This window comes from Gadus chalcogrammus, chromosome 10 (genome assembly GCF_026213295.1).
Source record: "Gadus chalcogrammus isolate NIFS_2021 chromosome 10, NIFS_Gcha_1.0, whole genome shotgun sequence".
NCBI lineage: Eukaryota > Metazoa > Chordata > Actinopteri > Gadiformes > Gadidae > Gadus > Gadus chalcogrammus.
In genome coordinates, this window is record NC_079421.1 from 5,661,412 (window position 1) to 5,677,330 (window position 15,919).

Genomic DNA, 15,919 nt, shown 5'->3' on the forward strand with positions numbered 1-15,919 from the left:
TCCGGGTAGGCCTATGTTAAACCGTGTGGATTAATGTGGAATAATTGCAACTTGCAAGAAGCCCCGCGATCAAGACAGCGTCAAGGTAGGCCGTTTGGTTTTTAATTGTGCCCACCGCGACATGTTGACTTCGGCTCACAGGTCTTTCTTAAGTAGGTTCGCTGAAGTTGGTTCGGCTCATTTGCGCTAAAGGGGGGGGGGGGTCGGTCGGTCGGTCGGTCCATAAGGGGCCGGTGTAGATGGAAAAATGCCAGGGCCGAAAATCGTTCCCAGTCCGACCCTGTGCGACACCTTATGCTGCAAGAGCTTCGTTTACGCGCCAAGCTCCTAGTGGTCTGTGTGTGTACTGTCACAGAAATCTTACAACAACCAGAAAGGCTTTGTGTGTGTGTGTGTGTGTGTGTGTGTGTGTGTGTGTGTGTGTGTGTGTGTGTGTGTGTGTGTGTGTGTGTGTGTGTGTGTGTGTGTGTGTGTGTGTGTGTGTGTGTGTGTGTGTGTGTGTGTGTGCGTGCGTGCGTGTGTGTGCGCGTTCGTGCGTGTGTGTGTGTGTGTGTATGGAAGAGAGAGGGAGCGAGAGGGAAAGAGAGAGAGAGCGAAAGGGAGCAAGAGAGAGCGAGAGAGATAGAGAGGGAGCGCGAGAGAGAGAGAGAGAGAGAGGGAGCGAGAGGGAGAGAGAGACGGGAGAGGGAGAGACAGATTAGCATCTTGTTCCAATGAAACATCAAGCAGTTTGATGATGACAGCGAAAGGCAGACTCAAAGGTAATGATTTGCATCCAAAACGCTCCTAATCCTCTGCGTCGTGGTGTGTTTGTGGCTGCAGAAGGCTGCCTGGCGATGTGGATGTTGATGTGCAATGTGTCACGGGATGATGTTGCATGAATCCGCTGTGAGCAGCGCTGCAAAGAGAGCGGGAGGAGGCGGACGATGCTGTGGTTGCCGAACTCGAAGCGGGTTTTCTTTAGGTGCTTTCTGCTTGGGTTTCGTGTCATATTGTCTTATCTTAACTATCTTAAGGTGTATATTTTGCTTTCCATCATGCTGTCAACTGTGTGTTCGACTTTCGTGACATGGCCTACATTGTCTGTATTCCTTCATGTGTTGTTGTAGTACACAGAATGCGATGTCAGGTGATCGGTGTGTTTGAATGGCGGAAGCAAGGGACAACTTGTGTAACCGTGCACACACGTGTAGTTTACGGAGCTTTTTTAGACAGTGCGCAACGCATCCGCCCAGACACCACAGCCAGCTGTAGTGTACTCATCTGAAAGGTGACTGGAAGGTAAACAGAAGGGAAAGCTAAGGACGGGAATGTCTTCGTTTAATCATTCCTCCACCCCCCCCCCCCCCCCTCTCAGTTGCTCCAGCTTAAATGTCAAAGGATTTCCTTTCGTGCAGCGCAGGTCTCACATTCCCCCCCAGTATCCCCCTCTTGTTTCACTCACTGTAGATTGAGAGACAAAATGGAGTTGGGAAATGCTCTGCTCAGCTGCGTATGATAGAGTATGCTTGGCAAGGAGGACGCAAGGTGCGTGTGCGTAATATCCTAATGGTGTTGTTGCATCATTGCATTATGGAATATGTAATGTGTTTGTGAGGGCGACGCGTGGGCACTCGTACGGGGAGGTGACGTCGAGGGGTTCCGTCGGGCTCGCTCTCTGTGAAGGTGCACAGATTGTTTTCGTGCGTTTCGTGTCACAACTACGCGGTGGTGCACGGTGCGAGCACGCACGGCTGTCACATGCGTGGTAGCCGGGCCGTCTGGCTGGGTCTTCTTCATCACTCACAAGGTCTCTCTGCCGGAAGAAGCTGCGCTCCTCCTGACAGTTGGCCGCCGCGATGCCCGGGCATACCCGGGTATTCCGTGCGTGCACGTGCGCGTTTTTCACACATACATTCAATTTTTTCCTACAATTTTATCGTTGTGTCTTTAGGGTATTATTGTATGTATTATACTGTGTGTGTGTGTGTGTGTGTGTGTGTGTGTGTGTGTGTGTGTGTGTGTGTGTGTGTGTGTGTGTGTGTGTGTGTGTGTGTGATGTAACGCAGCTGGGTCCTGAGAGCTCAGCTGCATCAGAAGGGAAACCAACTATGCATCCTGTACAGATATAATTCATCTCACACACACACACACACACACACACACACACACACACACAAATACACCCACCCACGCACGCACACTAACTCACTCACTCACTCAATCACACTCACACACACACACACACACACACACACACACACACACACACACACACACACACACACACACACACACTATATGCTATGATGCATGATCAAGTAGAAAACAGCAGTTTATCCCCTGGCTTTTCTCACGTGAAAATGATTCAGGAAAAGGGTAAGCAAGGTAGAGAGAGAGAGAAAGAGAGAGAGAGAGAGAGAGAGAGAGAGAGAGAGAGAGAGAGAGAGAGAGAGAGAGAGAATGAGCCGAGCGAGAGAGGAAGAGCCGAGAGACGAGCGAGAGAGGGAAAAGACAGGAAAGAGAGAGAGAGAGAGAGAGAGAGAGAGAGAGAGAGAGAGAGAGAGACGAGTGAGAGAGAGAAAGGGAGAGAGGGAGAGAGAAATAACTAGCAGTTAGTAAAGTAGATCAGTGCCGTGACTTTCTCTCTGTTGAATATTTGATCTTCATGTATCGCAAAGAGGGAGACGGGAGGGGAATACAAAGGAGGCATAGGAACATATAAATATAAACACACACACACACACTATATATGTATAGTCATGAAGGGGGGTACACATTTAGAACAGCAGTGACAATTTGTGTGGGTGTGTGTGTGTGGTGGGAAAGGGGGGGAGAGGAACAATAACCATCAGCTATTTTCAAATGCTTCATATGCGTGTTCTAAGATAATCACGGCCTGCAAGGACTTCAACGGTCCAACTCTTCAGCAGAAACGGAGTTGAAGCTGCAGACCACAAGCGTATGCAACACATTCTGTTAAAAAATAGCAGAGGCTGACCCTTCAACATCGATTTCAACACTTTCTTGGACTTTGAATATCTCAGATTCCTTCACTGTAGCTAAACTGTTAACACAGTCCTTTGTTTCAGATTAGAGCTTAAGCAGGCAATGTTTAATAAAGTAAATGGTGCATAGATTTGTTCAGATGGTCAGACACTTGACTACCCTACAGTATACAGAATATTGGACAATACTAGAACAGATGACCGGAACCCAATAAAACAGAATGCACATTTACTGTTTTTCTGGAAGCCTGTGGTGATAGCATCCTCTGAACAAAATACTCTACTCTACTGTGATTGCTTTCAATGTGGCTGTGAACACTAGGCAGACAGAAATACGCACACTTTGGCACGTGACTATTGCTTAAAGATGGTTCACAGGAATAAGCTGTGGTATAATTTGAAATTAGACAAAATTGATATGAAAAGCTGTATGACAAAAGTATTAGTATGTTAGTTATTCTCTCGCTTAGGGCTTTTAAGACGTATGTCATTTGAGTGCATCATGCTGTCCAAGTCCCCCATGCTTCCCTGAATGTGTACATGCGTGCTATTGTGCACGTGTGTGTGTGTGTGTGTGTGTGTGTGTGTGTGTGTGTGTGTGTGTGTGTGTGTGTGTGTGTGTGTGTGTGTGTGTGTGTGTGTGTTTGTTTGTTGGTGTGTGTTTAGGGTTCCACCTTGACAGGGGTCTCCTAGAACTTAGAGAGAGCGACCGAGCGAGAGAGCGATGGCGAGACTGAGGGCGAGAATGAGAGAGAGAGAGAGAGAGAGATAGAGAGATAGAGAGAGAGAGAGAGAGAGAAAGAGAGAGAGAGAGGGAGGGAGGGAGGGAGAGAGAGAGAGAGAGAGAGAGAGAGAGAGAGAGAGAGAGAGAGAGAGAGAGAGAGAGAGAGAGAGAGAGAGAGAGAGAGCAAGAGCAAGGGATATTCTAATGAGGACAAGCTGCAAGGGGATGGGTTGTTGTTTCTCTCTTCTGTGAGTGAGATGGAATGAAAGAGAGAGAGAGAGGAAGAGTGTGTTGTGTATGTGTGGGTGTGGGTGTGTGGACGTGTGCGTTCACACAAATGGCTCGTCATGTGTGAGGTGTGCATTAATTACAAGCCTTCAAACTAATCTTTAGCCCCCATTCCACCTTGGCCGACATCCCCCCCACCCACACACACATACAAACACTCACACGCACACATGCTCATACATGCACACACACACACACACACACACACACACACACACACACACACACACACACACACACACACACACACACACACACACACACACACACACTCACAAGAGGACATTCCCTCACACATGCCTGTTGATCATAGCCAGTAGACGGATAATGGTTACAGCTGTACGAAGAGCTGAGCCCGACGTCGAGGTATCATCATCAAGTTTTGCTTAATGCTGAACGGCCCGTGGAATCATGCCTAGAACCAATACATCCTCACTCTGGAGAATCGCAATTCTCAAATTTTTTTGGGAACATTTTTTTGGGTGTTTTAAAAAAATTGTAAAACACGACTATAAGGCTAACTCCTTGTGCAGTCCGATAGGATAGGGCGTAACGCTGAAACCGTTTCTTTGTTTAGAAGATGAATGAGAGCATGTTTTGACCTATTTTTATTCTTAATGGTCCAAGAAACATATTCCTCAGCTGATAAGGGTAAAAATCACAACATTTGGTTACATATTGAATCGGGACCGTAGTAAAATAATTCTTAGTCATGTTTGGCCGCCTCTCTCGTCAAATTCCCTTTGGTGAATGACCCAGGCACCAGTTGCCATGGCGACACAAGTAAGTGTTGATGCGTGCCAACAGTTAGTGTTGATGTATCACAACACTAAGTGTCCATGTATGACACATGGTTGTGTGTTTATTTCATGAAATCCATCAATCTGGGCCAAGGAATATTTGGAATTCGCGGTGGTGCAGAAAAGCCTGAGGGAGAGCAGGAGGTGACCTCCACACGGTCCTGCAGACGGCCATGAGATGGCTCGCTGATCCCAGCTTACGTCCCACTTGAGAGAGGAGGGTGTCCCCAACCTTGTTATTAAAACTGATGAAATAGTCCTATAATTAACACCACAGGGACGGCCTCCACAACAAAATACAATTTTGATCAGACTCTGTCCCAGTTAAGCCATTGGGCCAGCCCAAACAAATTAAGGAGATTTGCTTAAAAGCTTTGTCACAGAGGTCCTGCCTGAACGGTTGTTAAACACTAACTTTAGCTCTCGGCCAATTGGACTGGCAAAATGTTTGAGGAAAAATAAAGGGCTGTTCCGGTCAGTCAGACGTCATGCCATTAAGGATTGGTGAGAAATGTGCTAAAACTCAGGATTACGTTGAACATTAAAACCAATGCAGGGGCATGTTGAAAGATTACGTTAAAAGGCATGAAAAGCTTTGTTTTATACAAAGGGAAATATCTGTGATGTGTCATTTAAAGACACCAATGTCTAAGGAACTATATTAAGTGGAACTTCCTGAAAAGCAAAGAGGAATAACTTATGTTTCATCGTCAGTCAAAGCTGTAGTGCCGGATGTTTATAATAACCATCAAATGTGCTTATTTTAATTTAGATCTGACTTAATTATTAAACATTGGGCTAGTTTGCATTAAGTGAACTGAAGTTCAACGTGTGTCCTTCCCCTGTCAATGCGCCACGATCCCCCGCCCGCACGCAAGCATTCCCACAATCCCTTGCCCCATGCGAGCACGCGTCCAACACACACTCCAATACAGAGTGAACGGGAGGCGAGGGCCGCACTCGAGGCCACGCGTTGGGTGGGGCCGTTCCGTCAAAGAGGGTCCCTCCCAGAGAGGGTCTGGGGGCCCCTCCCTGTCTCTCCTTAAGGAAGGGCTGAGGCCACACGACGACCGAGGCCAAGGAGGGTCCTCATTCACACCGGATCAGGCATTGCAGCCAAAACGCTGGGTGGGGGTAGTAGCGTTAGAGCTGCGTGGGGGTAGTAGCGTTAGAGCTGCGTGGGGGTAGTAGCGTTAGAGCTGCGTGGGGGTAGTAGCGTTAGAGCTGCGTGGGGGTAGTAGCGTTAGAGATGCGTGGGGGTAGTAGCGTTAGAGCTGCGTGGGGGTAGTAGCGTTAGAGCTGCGTGGGGGTAGTAGCATTAGAGCTGCGTGGGGGGGCAGACGCAGGACCCAGCCGGTCCGTAGCAGAAAGTTGAAACAAATTTACTTTTGAGAAACGCAACCGGCGACACGCTGCTTCGGCCAATCATGTAAGCCGGCAATCAGACGAAAAGACACCCACGGAGAGTAGAGTCTTATTGAACACGCGACTTTAGCATTGCAGCAGTGTGAGTGAGCCCTGAGTCGGACTCAACGTACATCATCAACTATTATTATTATGCTAAGCGTCTTTGTGTGTGTCAAGTAAGGTTTCAATCTTAGCCTCCACTCCTTTATCAGATGCAAAAAAAGATCCCTGAGGAAGGTGAATTTTTCAATTGGTCTGATGTCAGGCACACAGTGAGGGCTTGCTCTCTGCTTCTAAATACCAAGGTTAGTTTTTCCTTGTCGCAAGACCCTCTCTCTCTCTCTCCCTCTCTCTCTTTCTCACACACTCTCCCTCCTCCTGCTCCTCACTGCAATCTCACACCTGTCCTACTTTAGTACTGCTCAACCTACAAACACACACACACACACACACACACACACTGTTGTTGAGAGCTATGTATATTAGGGCTGGTTTAGCATAAGCCATTGAGTCCCTCGTTCAGCCATTTTTTGAACCACTGGTCTAGCTTTCCAACGACGATCCTCACAGCCGATAGCCTCCAGCTCCTTTAGATCCAGAAGGTACGGCGCACTGTATGGGCGGCCACCCAAAACGCTTCACAATTTTGCCTAACATTCACCCATTCATACACACATTCGCACAGTGACGGTGGGGTCAGCCATGCAAGGCGACAGCCAGCTCATCAGGAGCAGTTAGGGTGAGGTGTCTTTCTCAGGGACTCCTCGACGCTCAGCTAAGAGGAGCCGAGGATCGAACTAGCAACCTTGAGATTACCAGCTAACCCCACCTAACAGACCCCACCTATGAGGCCCAACAAGGGTTCTCATAGTCTTACCTCTGGGGATGCCATTGGTAGGATTATTTGCTGAATCAATGTAGCGCCAATCGCAGCAATTGGTTAGCTCTTGGATTTCTGCAACTGTGGTGCAGATCTTGAAGCTGCAAGACTCTGACTGCAGCCAGGTGAGCACTGTGGTATAATCTGTCCAGAGCATTGTTTTGTCTTGGCATGGAGGGTAGCCATTTAGGAGCGACTCTAGACCTGGCCAGGGGAAAGGACAGACAGACCTGATCTTGTCCATCAACTAATGGACAAGTATGCCACTTAGCCATAGGCTTGCTTCGAGGCATCACAAATAATGTGGACCTCTCTGGTTCGGCTGGGGAAGATGTGGGTCATCCCGGACATGTTGCTTGTTCCAAAGTTGTCTAACCAGCATCTTAGCTGTAGCTTGGTGGCGTAGGGCAGCAGGAATCCAACTGGGTTGTATTGGCTTGCTAGCACCTTATAGATAAACTGCATAGTTGGAACATCATAAGGAGACAGGGTGGTGTTTGAACCCCAGAGTGTATGTCTGACAATGCAAGCTGAGCCCAAGGGTCAACTGAACAGGGTCAAACTTGTCCGGTGCAAGCCAGTTCCAGGCGGCTTGACCAAGCCTCCTTGGGTAGGTGACTGACAAAAGTCTGTACATTGCTAACCCGATGGCATAGTTCGAACCCACCAGCCAGGAGCTCTCTAAGGTGGCTGACATGCTGCCTGGCCTCTTCTGGGCTGTGCAGGCAATTGTCGACAGCTCCGCTGAGATCCTTATGTCATCGCCTGGACAGCTGTGGTCAGTGACATGTCATTGCAGGGCGTACGTCTCAACGCACGGGCTACAGGTGGAGCTAAAGGGTAGCACCTGCCACTGGAACACAGCTGGCGGTTCGTTCAAATTCAGGTCACGCCACAGACCCCCCAGGAGAGGGCGATGTTCAGGGAGCATCCGAACCTGATGAAACAACCCCTTGATGTTTCCACTTATAGCTACAGCCCGCTCTTGGGACCGCAGCAGCACTCCCAGCAGCGATGCACCCAAGGTAGGGCCAGGCAGTAGGGACTGGTTCCAGCTAGGGCCATGAAACTGGAAGGAGCTGTTGAATACAATACTGTACGTTCCATAATGGCACACTCTCTGGTAGGGGATGTGCTGTGATTCGCCTTCGGTGAACACATCGGGCGTAGTTATTGGAGGTTCTGGGAGTTGACAAGACGTCTCTCTGTGCTTTGCAGACTTGCCATAAGGGGCTTGAAAGGAGGACATATTCCCTTTGCGGAGCAGGGAGTTGGCATAGCATAGCACTCCTTCAGCCTCCATGCGACCAGACTTGTCCTTGAGCTGCTTTGAACAAGTAACTTCCTCCCCACACCTTTAGGATAAGGTGTCAACCACTCACAGCCTCTCAACATGTTGGAAGAGCTCCAAAGCTTGTAGGTGTTGTTGTCAACAAAGGCTGCTGCGGACAGAGGGGTTGTTTTGTCAATTTTGCCGGGCCTAGGAGTGTCCACCCCAGTCTTGTGTGGCTGGCTTCAGATCCACCTGGAGAACCCAGCCTGACGGGGTCACTTGTGGAGGGGAGATGGGGCTGGATGGCCCCAATAAGTGCGAGGGTTGGGGCGTTCTTGAAGGGTTTATTGGCAGGCTACGCAGGTACTTATGTTCTCTCTGGAGGTTCTCCATCAGGTATGAATGGCTGCCAGCTCAATGTGGTCCACAGTAAAGTCCCCCTGGATGAGGTGGCTGGTCTGAGGTTCACAGGGGAAGGACTGAAGGGTACCCCCGCAAACCAAGTTTCTTTGCAGCTGTTGGAAGAATCATTGTCCCCTTTGATCAGTTGTCGATGATTGCGACGGAAGTCTGAACGTTGCTATGGTGGTAGGGGGGGCGACATGTGAACCGCACCTCAGCTCAGGAGCAAAGGAGTTAGTGAGTTCAGGTAAGAATCAGCAATCTACTTGGCATCTTGGAAATCGGAAAGGCCCACTAGGATCTGGTATTCGAAAAGCTCAGTACAATCCCGTGGTACCAGGTTTTCCAATGTGATTTTAAGCATGGTGAACTCACTGGGTAGGCCAGTTCATACTGCGCTGGTCCCCCCTGCGGTCTGTCGACTGCAGGGTAGCTTGGAGCGTGGGACCTCACTGGTGCTGGGTTGTGACTGACTGACGTGGAGGAAGCTGTATTTCGTGCAGGCAGCTGTGGGATTATCCTAAGTGTACCAAAGGGGATGTAGTAGGGTGCGTTCAGTCAGTCCTACTGGTGGAGCTAGGTGTGAGTCAGCAGCGTTATCCGGCTCTTGTAGGGGAGCTGTCTCTTTTTACGGTGTACACTGTCCGCTATGGGCTGGCTCATTTTTTTCAATTGTCCTCCGAATATTCCATTGTGTCAGGGATAAAATGCCGCCATCCGGCTCGAAGGACTAAATGTTTTGGAGAGCTATGTATAGAAGGACTGGTTTAGGATAAGCAGCATCTAATCCAGGGTGTAAAACAAATGGATGATCAATGGAACAAAATACCCACACATGGCCAGAGAGAGTTTTAATGGGTTTCTTGTAGCGATGGTAATAGTAGTGGTTTTATACATGACGGACGCACAACTGAAACCACGATAACACCACAAACTCCATTAAATGCCCCCGCTCCGCACACAAATGCGGTAGCCCACATTAACCTCATTAGTCATTAGTCTATTCTAGCCAATCATTACAGCTACTCAGAGCCTTTTAAACACACACACACACACAAACACACACACACACACACACACATGCACACAAACGACACACATAAATCCCACACACATTTACCCCACAGAAGCCCACAACATATTTGACCTGCAAACGTACATCCTGACATTATTCAAAGCTGTCTTTTTGTTGATACTTGACAGCCAACTGTATAGTTGACTAACCTGAGCGACAGATTAGACAGTAAAGCACTTCCATCCCTTGATCGTCAGGCTACTTTTCATTCTACATCTATCAAGAATTACACAAAAAAGGAAAGTCTTATGAAGGTTATTAAGTGAACGAGTGATGAGATCAACGAAAGGGCTACAGTGCAAGGAAGAAGGTGAAGAGAGAGAGAGAGAGAGAGAGAGAGAGAGAGAGAGAGAGAGAGAGAGAAGCCAATGGCAGATTGAGGGGAACTGAAAAATCAAGGCAGAGAAAGGGAGGAAAACAGAGGGCAAGAGCGAGATTGTGGGAGAGAAGTAGTCCAAGGCCTAGTTTTCAGAGTGTGATCTAGGCCATTATCTGTGCTAGCCCTGGTGGGGCTCGGGCTCTGAGTCCTGCACACAATACCATTTGTGTGTGTGTGTGTGTGGGTGTGTTTGTGTGTGTGTGCGTGTACGTGTACGTATGCGCCAACACGCACGCCAACACGCGATCATGCGTGTCGATGCCATTGTGGCGTACGAGTGGCGTGCCTTGCGCTCCAGAGCCATCGTGACTTCTCTTTTCGCCACTGAATTTTTGACTGCCTCAGCGCAGAGATTGTGCGTGCACATTGATGCATCTCCGGTTGTCAGGCCTTTATTGTGCGTGCGTGCGTGTGTGTGCGAGTATGCGTGCCTGCGTGTGTGAGTGTGTGTGTGCGTGTGTGTGTCTGTGGTAGGCTCCTCACGTGCAGCTGTGCCCTCTTAGTGTGTCCCTCCCATCGCCAGCCATCCCCCCGCCCACTCCCCAGTAGAACCCTTCAGGCCTTCATTATGTAAGGAGGATGTGACGCTGGAACAGTGCTGCAGAACGCAGGCAGCAGCACATGAAGAGGCAGCCCCCCCAAAACTTTGTTTATGAGATGCATTCAGGATAATCCCCCCCCAAACCCCCCCCACCCCCGAAAATACGTTTAATTCCCGTTATTTGTGTTGGTTGTGCCTGCAGATATGAAATCATTAAGTGTGATGAATAATGATATGCAAAAGAGTGGGCATCATTTGTAAGGCACTGAATTCCCGCACACAAACACAGAATGGCACACACATGCTAATGCACACACAAAGCGAATGCCTGCACACCCACCACATCGATAACCTGGAACAAAGGCGTGATCGGGATAATTGTTGGATTGAGGTCTTGTTAAGTGATGAAAAACAGGGAAATCTCAATCCATCATGTCCACTGTATAATAATAATAATGGTTATTTTTTCCCTTCTCTCTCTGTCCCTGTCTCTTTCATTCTTTCACCATTTTACATATTCCCCTCAACTCCATGTATTTATCTATCCATCATACCTCTGTCCATCCATCCGGCCTATCCCCTTGTCCAATCCGTCCATTTCAACCCATCCATCCATTCCATTCATCCTCCTCCTCCCCACCCACCCAACCTCCATCCTCCAAATCCACCAACCCATCTACCAACCTCCTCCCCGCCCATCCACCTATACATCCTCCTCCCCACCCTCCTCCCCGCCCATCCACCTATACATCCTCCTCCCCACCCTCCTCCCCACCCATCCACCTATACATCCTCCTCCCCACCCTCCTCCCCACCCATCCACCTATACATCCTCCTCCCCACCCATCCACCTATACATCCTCCTCCCCACCCTCCTCCCCACCCATCCACCTATACATCCTCCTCCCCACCCTTCTCCCCACCCGTCCTCCTTGGGTCCCCGGCCCCTGCAGCGGTCCCCTTCCCCCTGGCCCACCGGCTCACCATGAAGGAGGTGTTTGACGCGGAGGGCCGCCCTCGCGTGGACCTGCTGAAGGCCCACCTCACCAAGGAGGGCCGGCTGGAGGAGGCGGTGGCGCTGCGCGTCATCGACGAGGGGGCCGCCATCCTGCGCCAGGAGCGCACCATGCTGGACATCGAGGCGCCCGTCACCGGTACGGAACCACCGCCTCTGTGTGTGTGTGTGTGTGTGTCTGTGTGTGTATGTGGGGGTGTTTGTGTGTGAGTGTGACTGTGTGCGTGTGTGTGTGCGTGTGTGTGCGTGCATCCGTGCGTGCGCGCGTGTGTGTGCGTGCGAATGTGTGGGTTTGTGGGTATGTAGTCTATTTTATTTGTACAGCCCTCTCGAAGGGCTTTACTGTTCACATAACATCACACTCCCACCCTAAGCCCTAACCATCGGATGCATATCTCTCCTTCCAGGGGTGGTTTGGGGCACAATGGGTGCCGTAATGGGTAGACACAGCCACATGGTGGCTGTGTGAAGTATAGAAGACTTACTCAGTAAACGAATGTATGTTTGACGTGGTGGTGTTTGTATGAAGTATGAATATAAATATATAAACCAAACTTGTGGGGTTTGAATTTAGTTGGTGTCTGGTATAATGTAATGTAACGGACCGTTAAACCACTAGAAAGCGGATACATACTAAATGTCAAATAACTTGCATTTATACAGCGCTCTTCTAACCATTGGCCACTCAAACATCACCCCTTCATACACACAGTCACACACCGACAGCGACAGCGGTGTCAGCCACGCCAGGCGACAGCCAGCTCGTCGGGAGCAGTTAGGGTGAGGTATCTTGCTCAGGGACACCTCAACACTCACGCTACCTTCTGGTCAAAAGTCAACCCGCTTTACCTCCTGAGCCACATGCCGCCCCAATGTTGTTATGTTCTACATCAGCTGTACTGGGTACATTCCTGCCTGAGCAAGATAACAAGAGCTGAAATGTGGGTAAAGACAACTATAATAATGTCCTAAAGTGACAAAGGTGTGAAACACAAGGACAACAACCGACACAGGAGCAAGACGGCAGGTTGAGAAAAAGAAACGAAAGTCGATGAAACCGCCGCTGGAATAGTGGCGGCTAGATGCAGGGAGATGAGTAATTACGGATTCTTCCGCTTCCATTTGCCGTGTCATTAATCTGCAGTATGTCTCTGCCAGCCCGGTAAGTATAAACTGTTGTTCGGCGGCACTTGAACGGGAGAATCAATTGGCACTTGAGCTCCCAACACAGTGGCAGTCTCTGACTCGGGTGGAAGCGGAACCATGAATTCCCTGCTGGTGAAACGGCACAGTGCTGGAGAGAGCACTGGAGGAAGGTAGAGAAATTGGAATCAATGGAAAAACAAGTTAATAAGATGCTCGGTGGGGGGGACCAAGAAGCAGACAGACTCTCTTATTCACACACACACTTACACAAACACACACACACACCCACACACACACACACACACACACACACACACAGACGCACACACACACACACACACACACACACACACACACACACACTGATACGCACACACACACTAACACACACACCACACACCACACATACTCACACACTGACACACACTCACACGCCCGATGCTTGCTTCTTGCATGTGTTTGTGTGCGTGTGTGTATGTACGTGTGTGTGTGTATAAGTGGGTTGTGTGCTTTTGTTACACACGTGCATGCACACATACGCATGTTTTCGCATGTTTTCAAATGCTAGGGGTGAGATAATTCCGCGTGGGCACACCTCCCACGAAGTGAGGGAACATAGCTGGGCTTTCACAGGTACAGAGCTCCTGTGACAGACAGACAGACAGGGACACACACACACACACACAGATGGAGTGCAATGATGCAGACAGACAGATGGACAGAGAGGCCAAGGCAGAATGTCACAGAGTTTGACCAGAGTGACACTATAAAAGTTTTGAGCCAGGAATGACGAAAACGTACAAACTTCAGAGCGATTTTTTTATTACTTCATATACATCGAGAATTATTTTGTTGGGACTGGTTTGAAGATATGCGTTGACATTTCAGCTCTGACGTTGACTAAAACTAAATATAATATCATAAAAAAGATTTAACCGTATGAAAGTTTGCTCAATCAACAAAAATAATGTCTAATCAACTTCTAATTAACAAAAGCCAATGGGACAAAGCGTAGGGTGTGTGTGTGATTCAACCGAACCGATATTTACCAATGTTATCCTCCATGGTGTGTCACGCCCGCCGACCGAGACTCAGATGACGTGATCACACACAAAGAATAAAGGTCACATTATAGAAGTAGTTTTAACCCTGCTCTTTCTCTCTCCCTCTCTCTCTCTTCAGTGTGCGGGGACATTGAGAGACAGTTTTAACCCTGCTATCTCTCTCTCTCTCTCTCTCTCTCTCTCTCTCTCTCTCTCTCTCTCTCTCTCTCTCTCTCTCTCTCTCTCTCTCTCTCTCTTTCTCTCTCTCTCTCTCTCTCTCTCCATTCAGTGTGCGGGGACATCCACGGGCAGTTCTTTGACCTGATGAAGCTGTTTGAGGTGGGGGGCTCCCCCGCCAACACACGCTACCTCTTCCTGGGGGACTACGTGGACAGGGGCTACTTCAGCATCGAGGTTAGCATCTCCCTCATCTACCTCTCTCTCTCTCTCTCTCTCTCTCTCTCTCTCTCTCCCTCTCCCTCTCTCTCTCTCCCTCTCCCTCTCCCTCTCCCTCTCTCTCTCTCCCTCTCCCTCTCTCTCTCCCTCTCTCCCTCTCTCCCTCTCCCTCTCTCTCTCCCTCTCCCTATCTCTCTCTCTCTCTCTCCCTCTCTCTCTCTCTCTCTCTCTCTCTCTCTCTCGCTCTCTCTCTCTCCCTCTCTCTCTCTCTCTCTCTCTCTCTCTCTCTCTCTCTCTCTCTCTCTCTCTCTCTCTCTCTCTCTCTATGGCTATGTGGACAGGGGCTACTTCAGCATCAAGGTTAGCCTGCACTGCCGCCTGATGCCCCAGCATGCACTGCTTCTGCAGCATGACAAGCGCTCTGCAGCGACAGAGGGTACTTTCAGTCAATGTGTTGATGTGGCTCAAAATACTGTTCTTGCTGGCTGCGAACACAGTGAGAAGGCTAAAAATAGTCCCTTCTTTTTTTTAACCATCTACTTTATTCTAGAGAGTTACATAATAGCCACGAGCAAGAGATTTTACAATAGAGAGGGGATTGCCCTCGGCGTTACTATGAGAATTTAGTAATGTAGTGTACTGTGTGTTGCACCTCCGGTAGGCCGGCTCTGGCCATAGTGTACTGAGTGTTACTCTTCCGGTAGGCCTGCTCTGTCTGCTCCACTTCAGTGCCCTGACCTGACCTTGAGGCCCGTCTCCAAGACAAAACCTCTGAGTTTACTGCTTTGTTTGCTATACTAAAGAAGTCAAGACTCCGGCCTGTTTTACCAATCCATTCTACTCTGGGTCTGCGCTTTATTAAGAGAGCAGTTCAGTATTTGAACCTACAAAACACGTCCGGAGCAGCTCAGAGTGTGCTTCAGTAGTCCGGAGGCCCGGCTCCACTTCAGTGGAGGATTTGCAAGTGCTTGCATGGTTAATGAAGACATAGGTTAATGCCTCAAGCAAGATACATGAACAAGGACCAATCAGGACCCATGAGGCTTTGACGTGTATCTGTGAGATTACTGTCCGCCTCTGTGGGCATCAGGGAATGTCCATGAACTTTCACATTATTTGAAAAAAGCAGGTGGCAAACCGAAAGGCTTCAATATACTTCCTGTGGGAGATCCTCAAGTCCATGTTATGAAAGTGCTGGTGGTCTTAATGCATGTGATACTCACATGGTCATCAGTACATCTATCTAGATGTAGAGATCTACGTAATGTTAACCAGTGATTACACAGTCAAGGCTAGATACCCCTTTGGTGGGACACACATTGCACTATCATAGCGGACATTTATAGGATGAGGCCAATCAGAAATGTACATTTACATTTAGCGATTTTGCTGACGCTTTTATCCAAAGCGACTTACAACTATATTCACACATTCACACATCGACGGCGGAGTCAACCACACAGGGCGACAACCAGCTCGTCAGCAGCAGTCAGGGTGAGGTGTCTCGCTCAGGCACACCTCGACAATCAGCTAGGTGGAGCCGCGGATCGAACTAGCAACCTT

At 49.1% G+C, this 15,919-nt stretch overlaps 1 protein-coding gene across 2 annotated transcripts in view; it reads left to right on the forward strand.

The window, feature by feature from the left end:
* Positions 1-656: 656 nt before the first annotated feature.
* ppp3cb (protein phosphatase 3, catalytic subunit, beta isozyme) overlaps positions 657-15,919 on the forward strand; it is a 31,490-nt gene continuing 16,227 nt past the window's right edge. For both annotated transcript variants that reach the window (XM_056601079.1, XM_056601080.1), the window contains exons 1-3: positions 657-761; positions 11,710-11,910; positions 14,250-14,374. In XM_056601079.1, the coding sequence (XP_056457054.1) occupies positions 734-761; positions 11,710-11,910; positions 14,250-14,374 (354 nt within the window). In that variant the 5' untranslated portion in view covers positions 657-733. The remainder of the gene's footprint in view (positions 762-11,709; positions 11,911-14,249; positions 14,375-15,919) is intronic.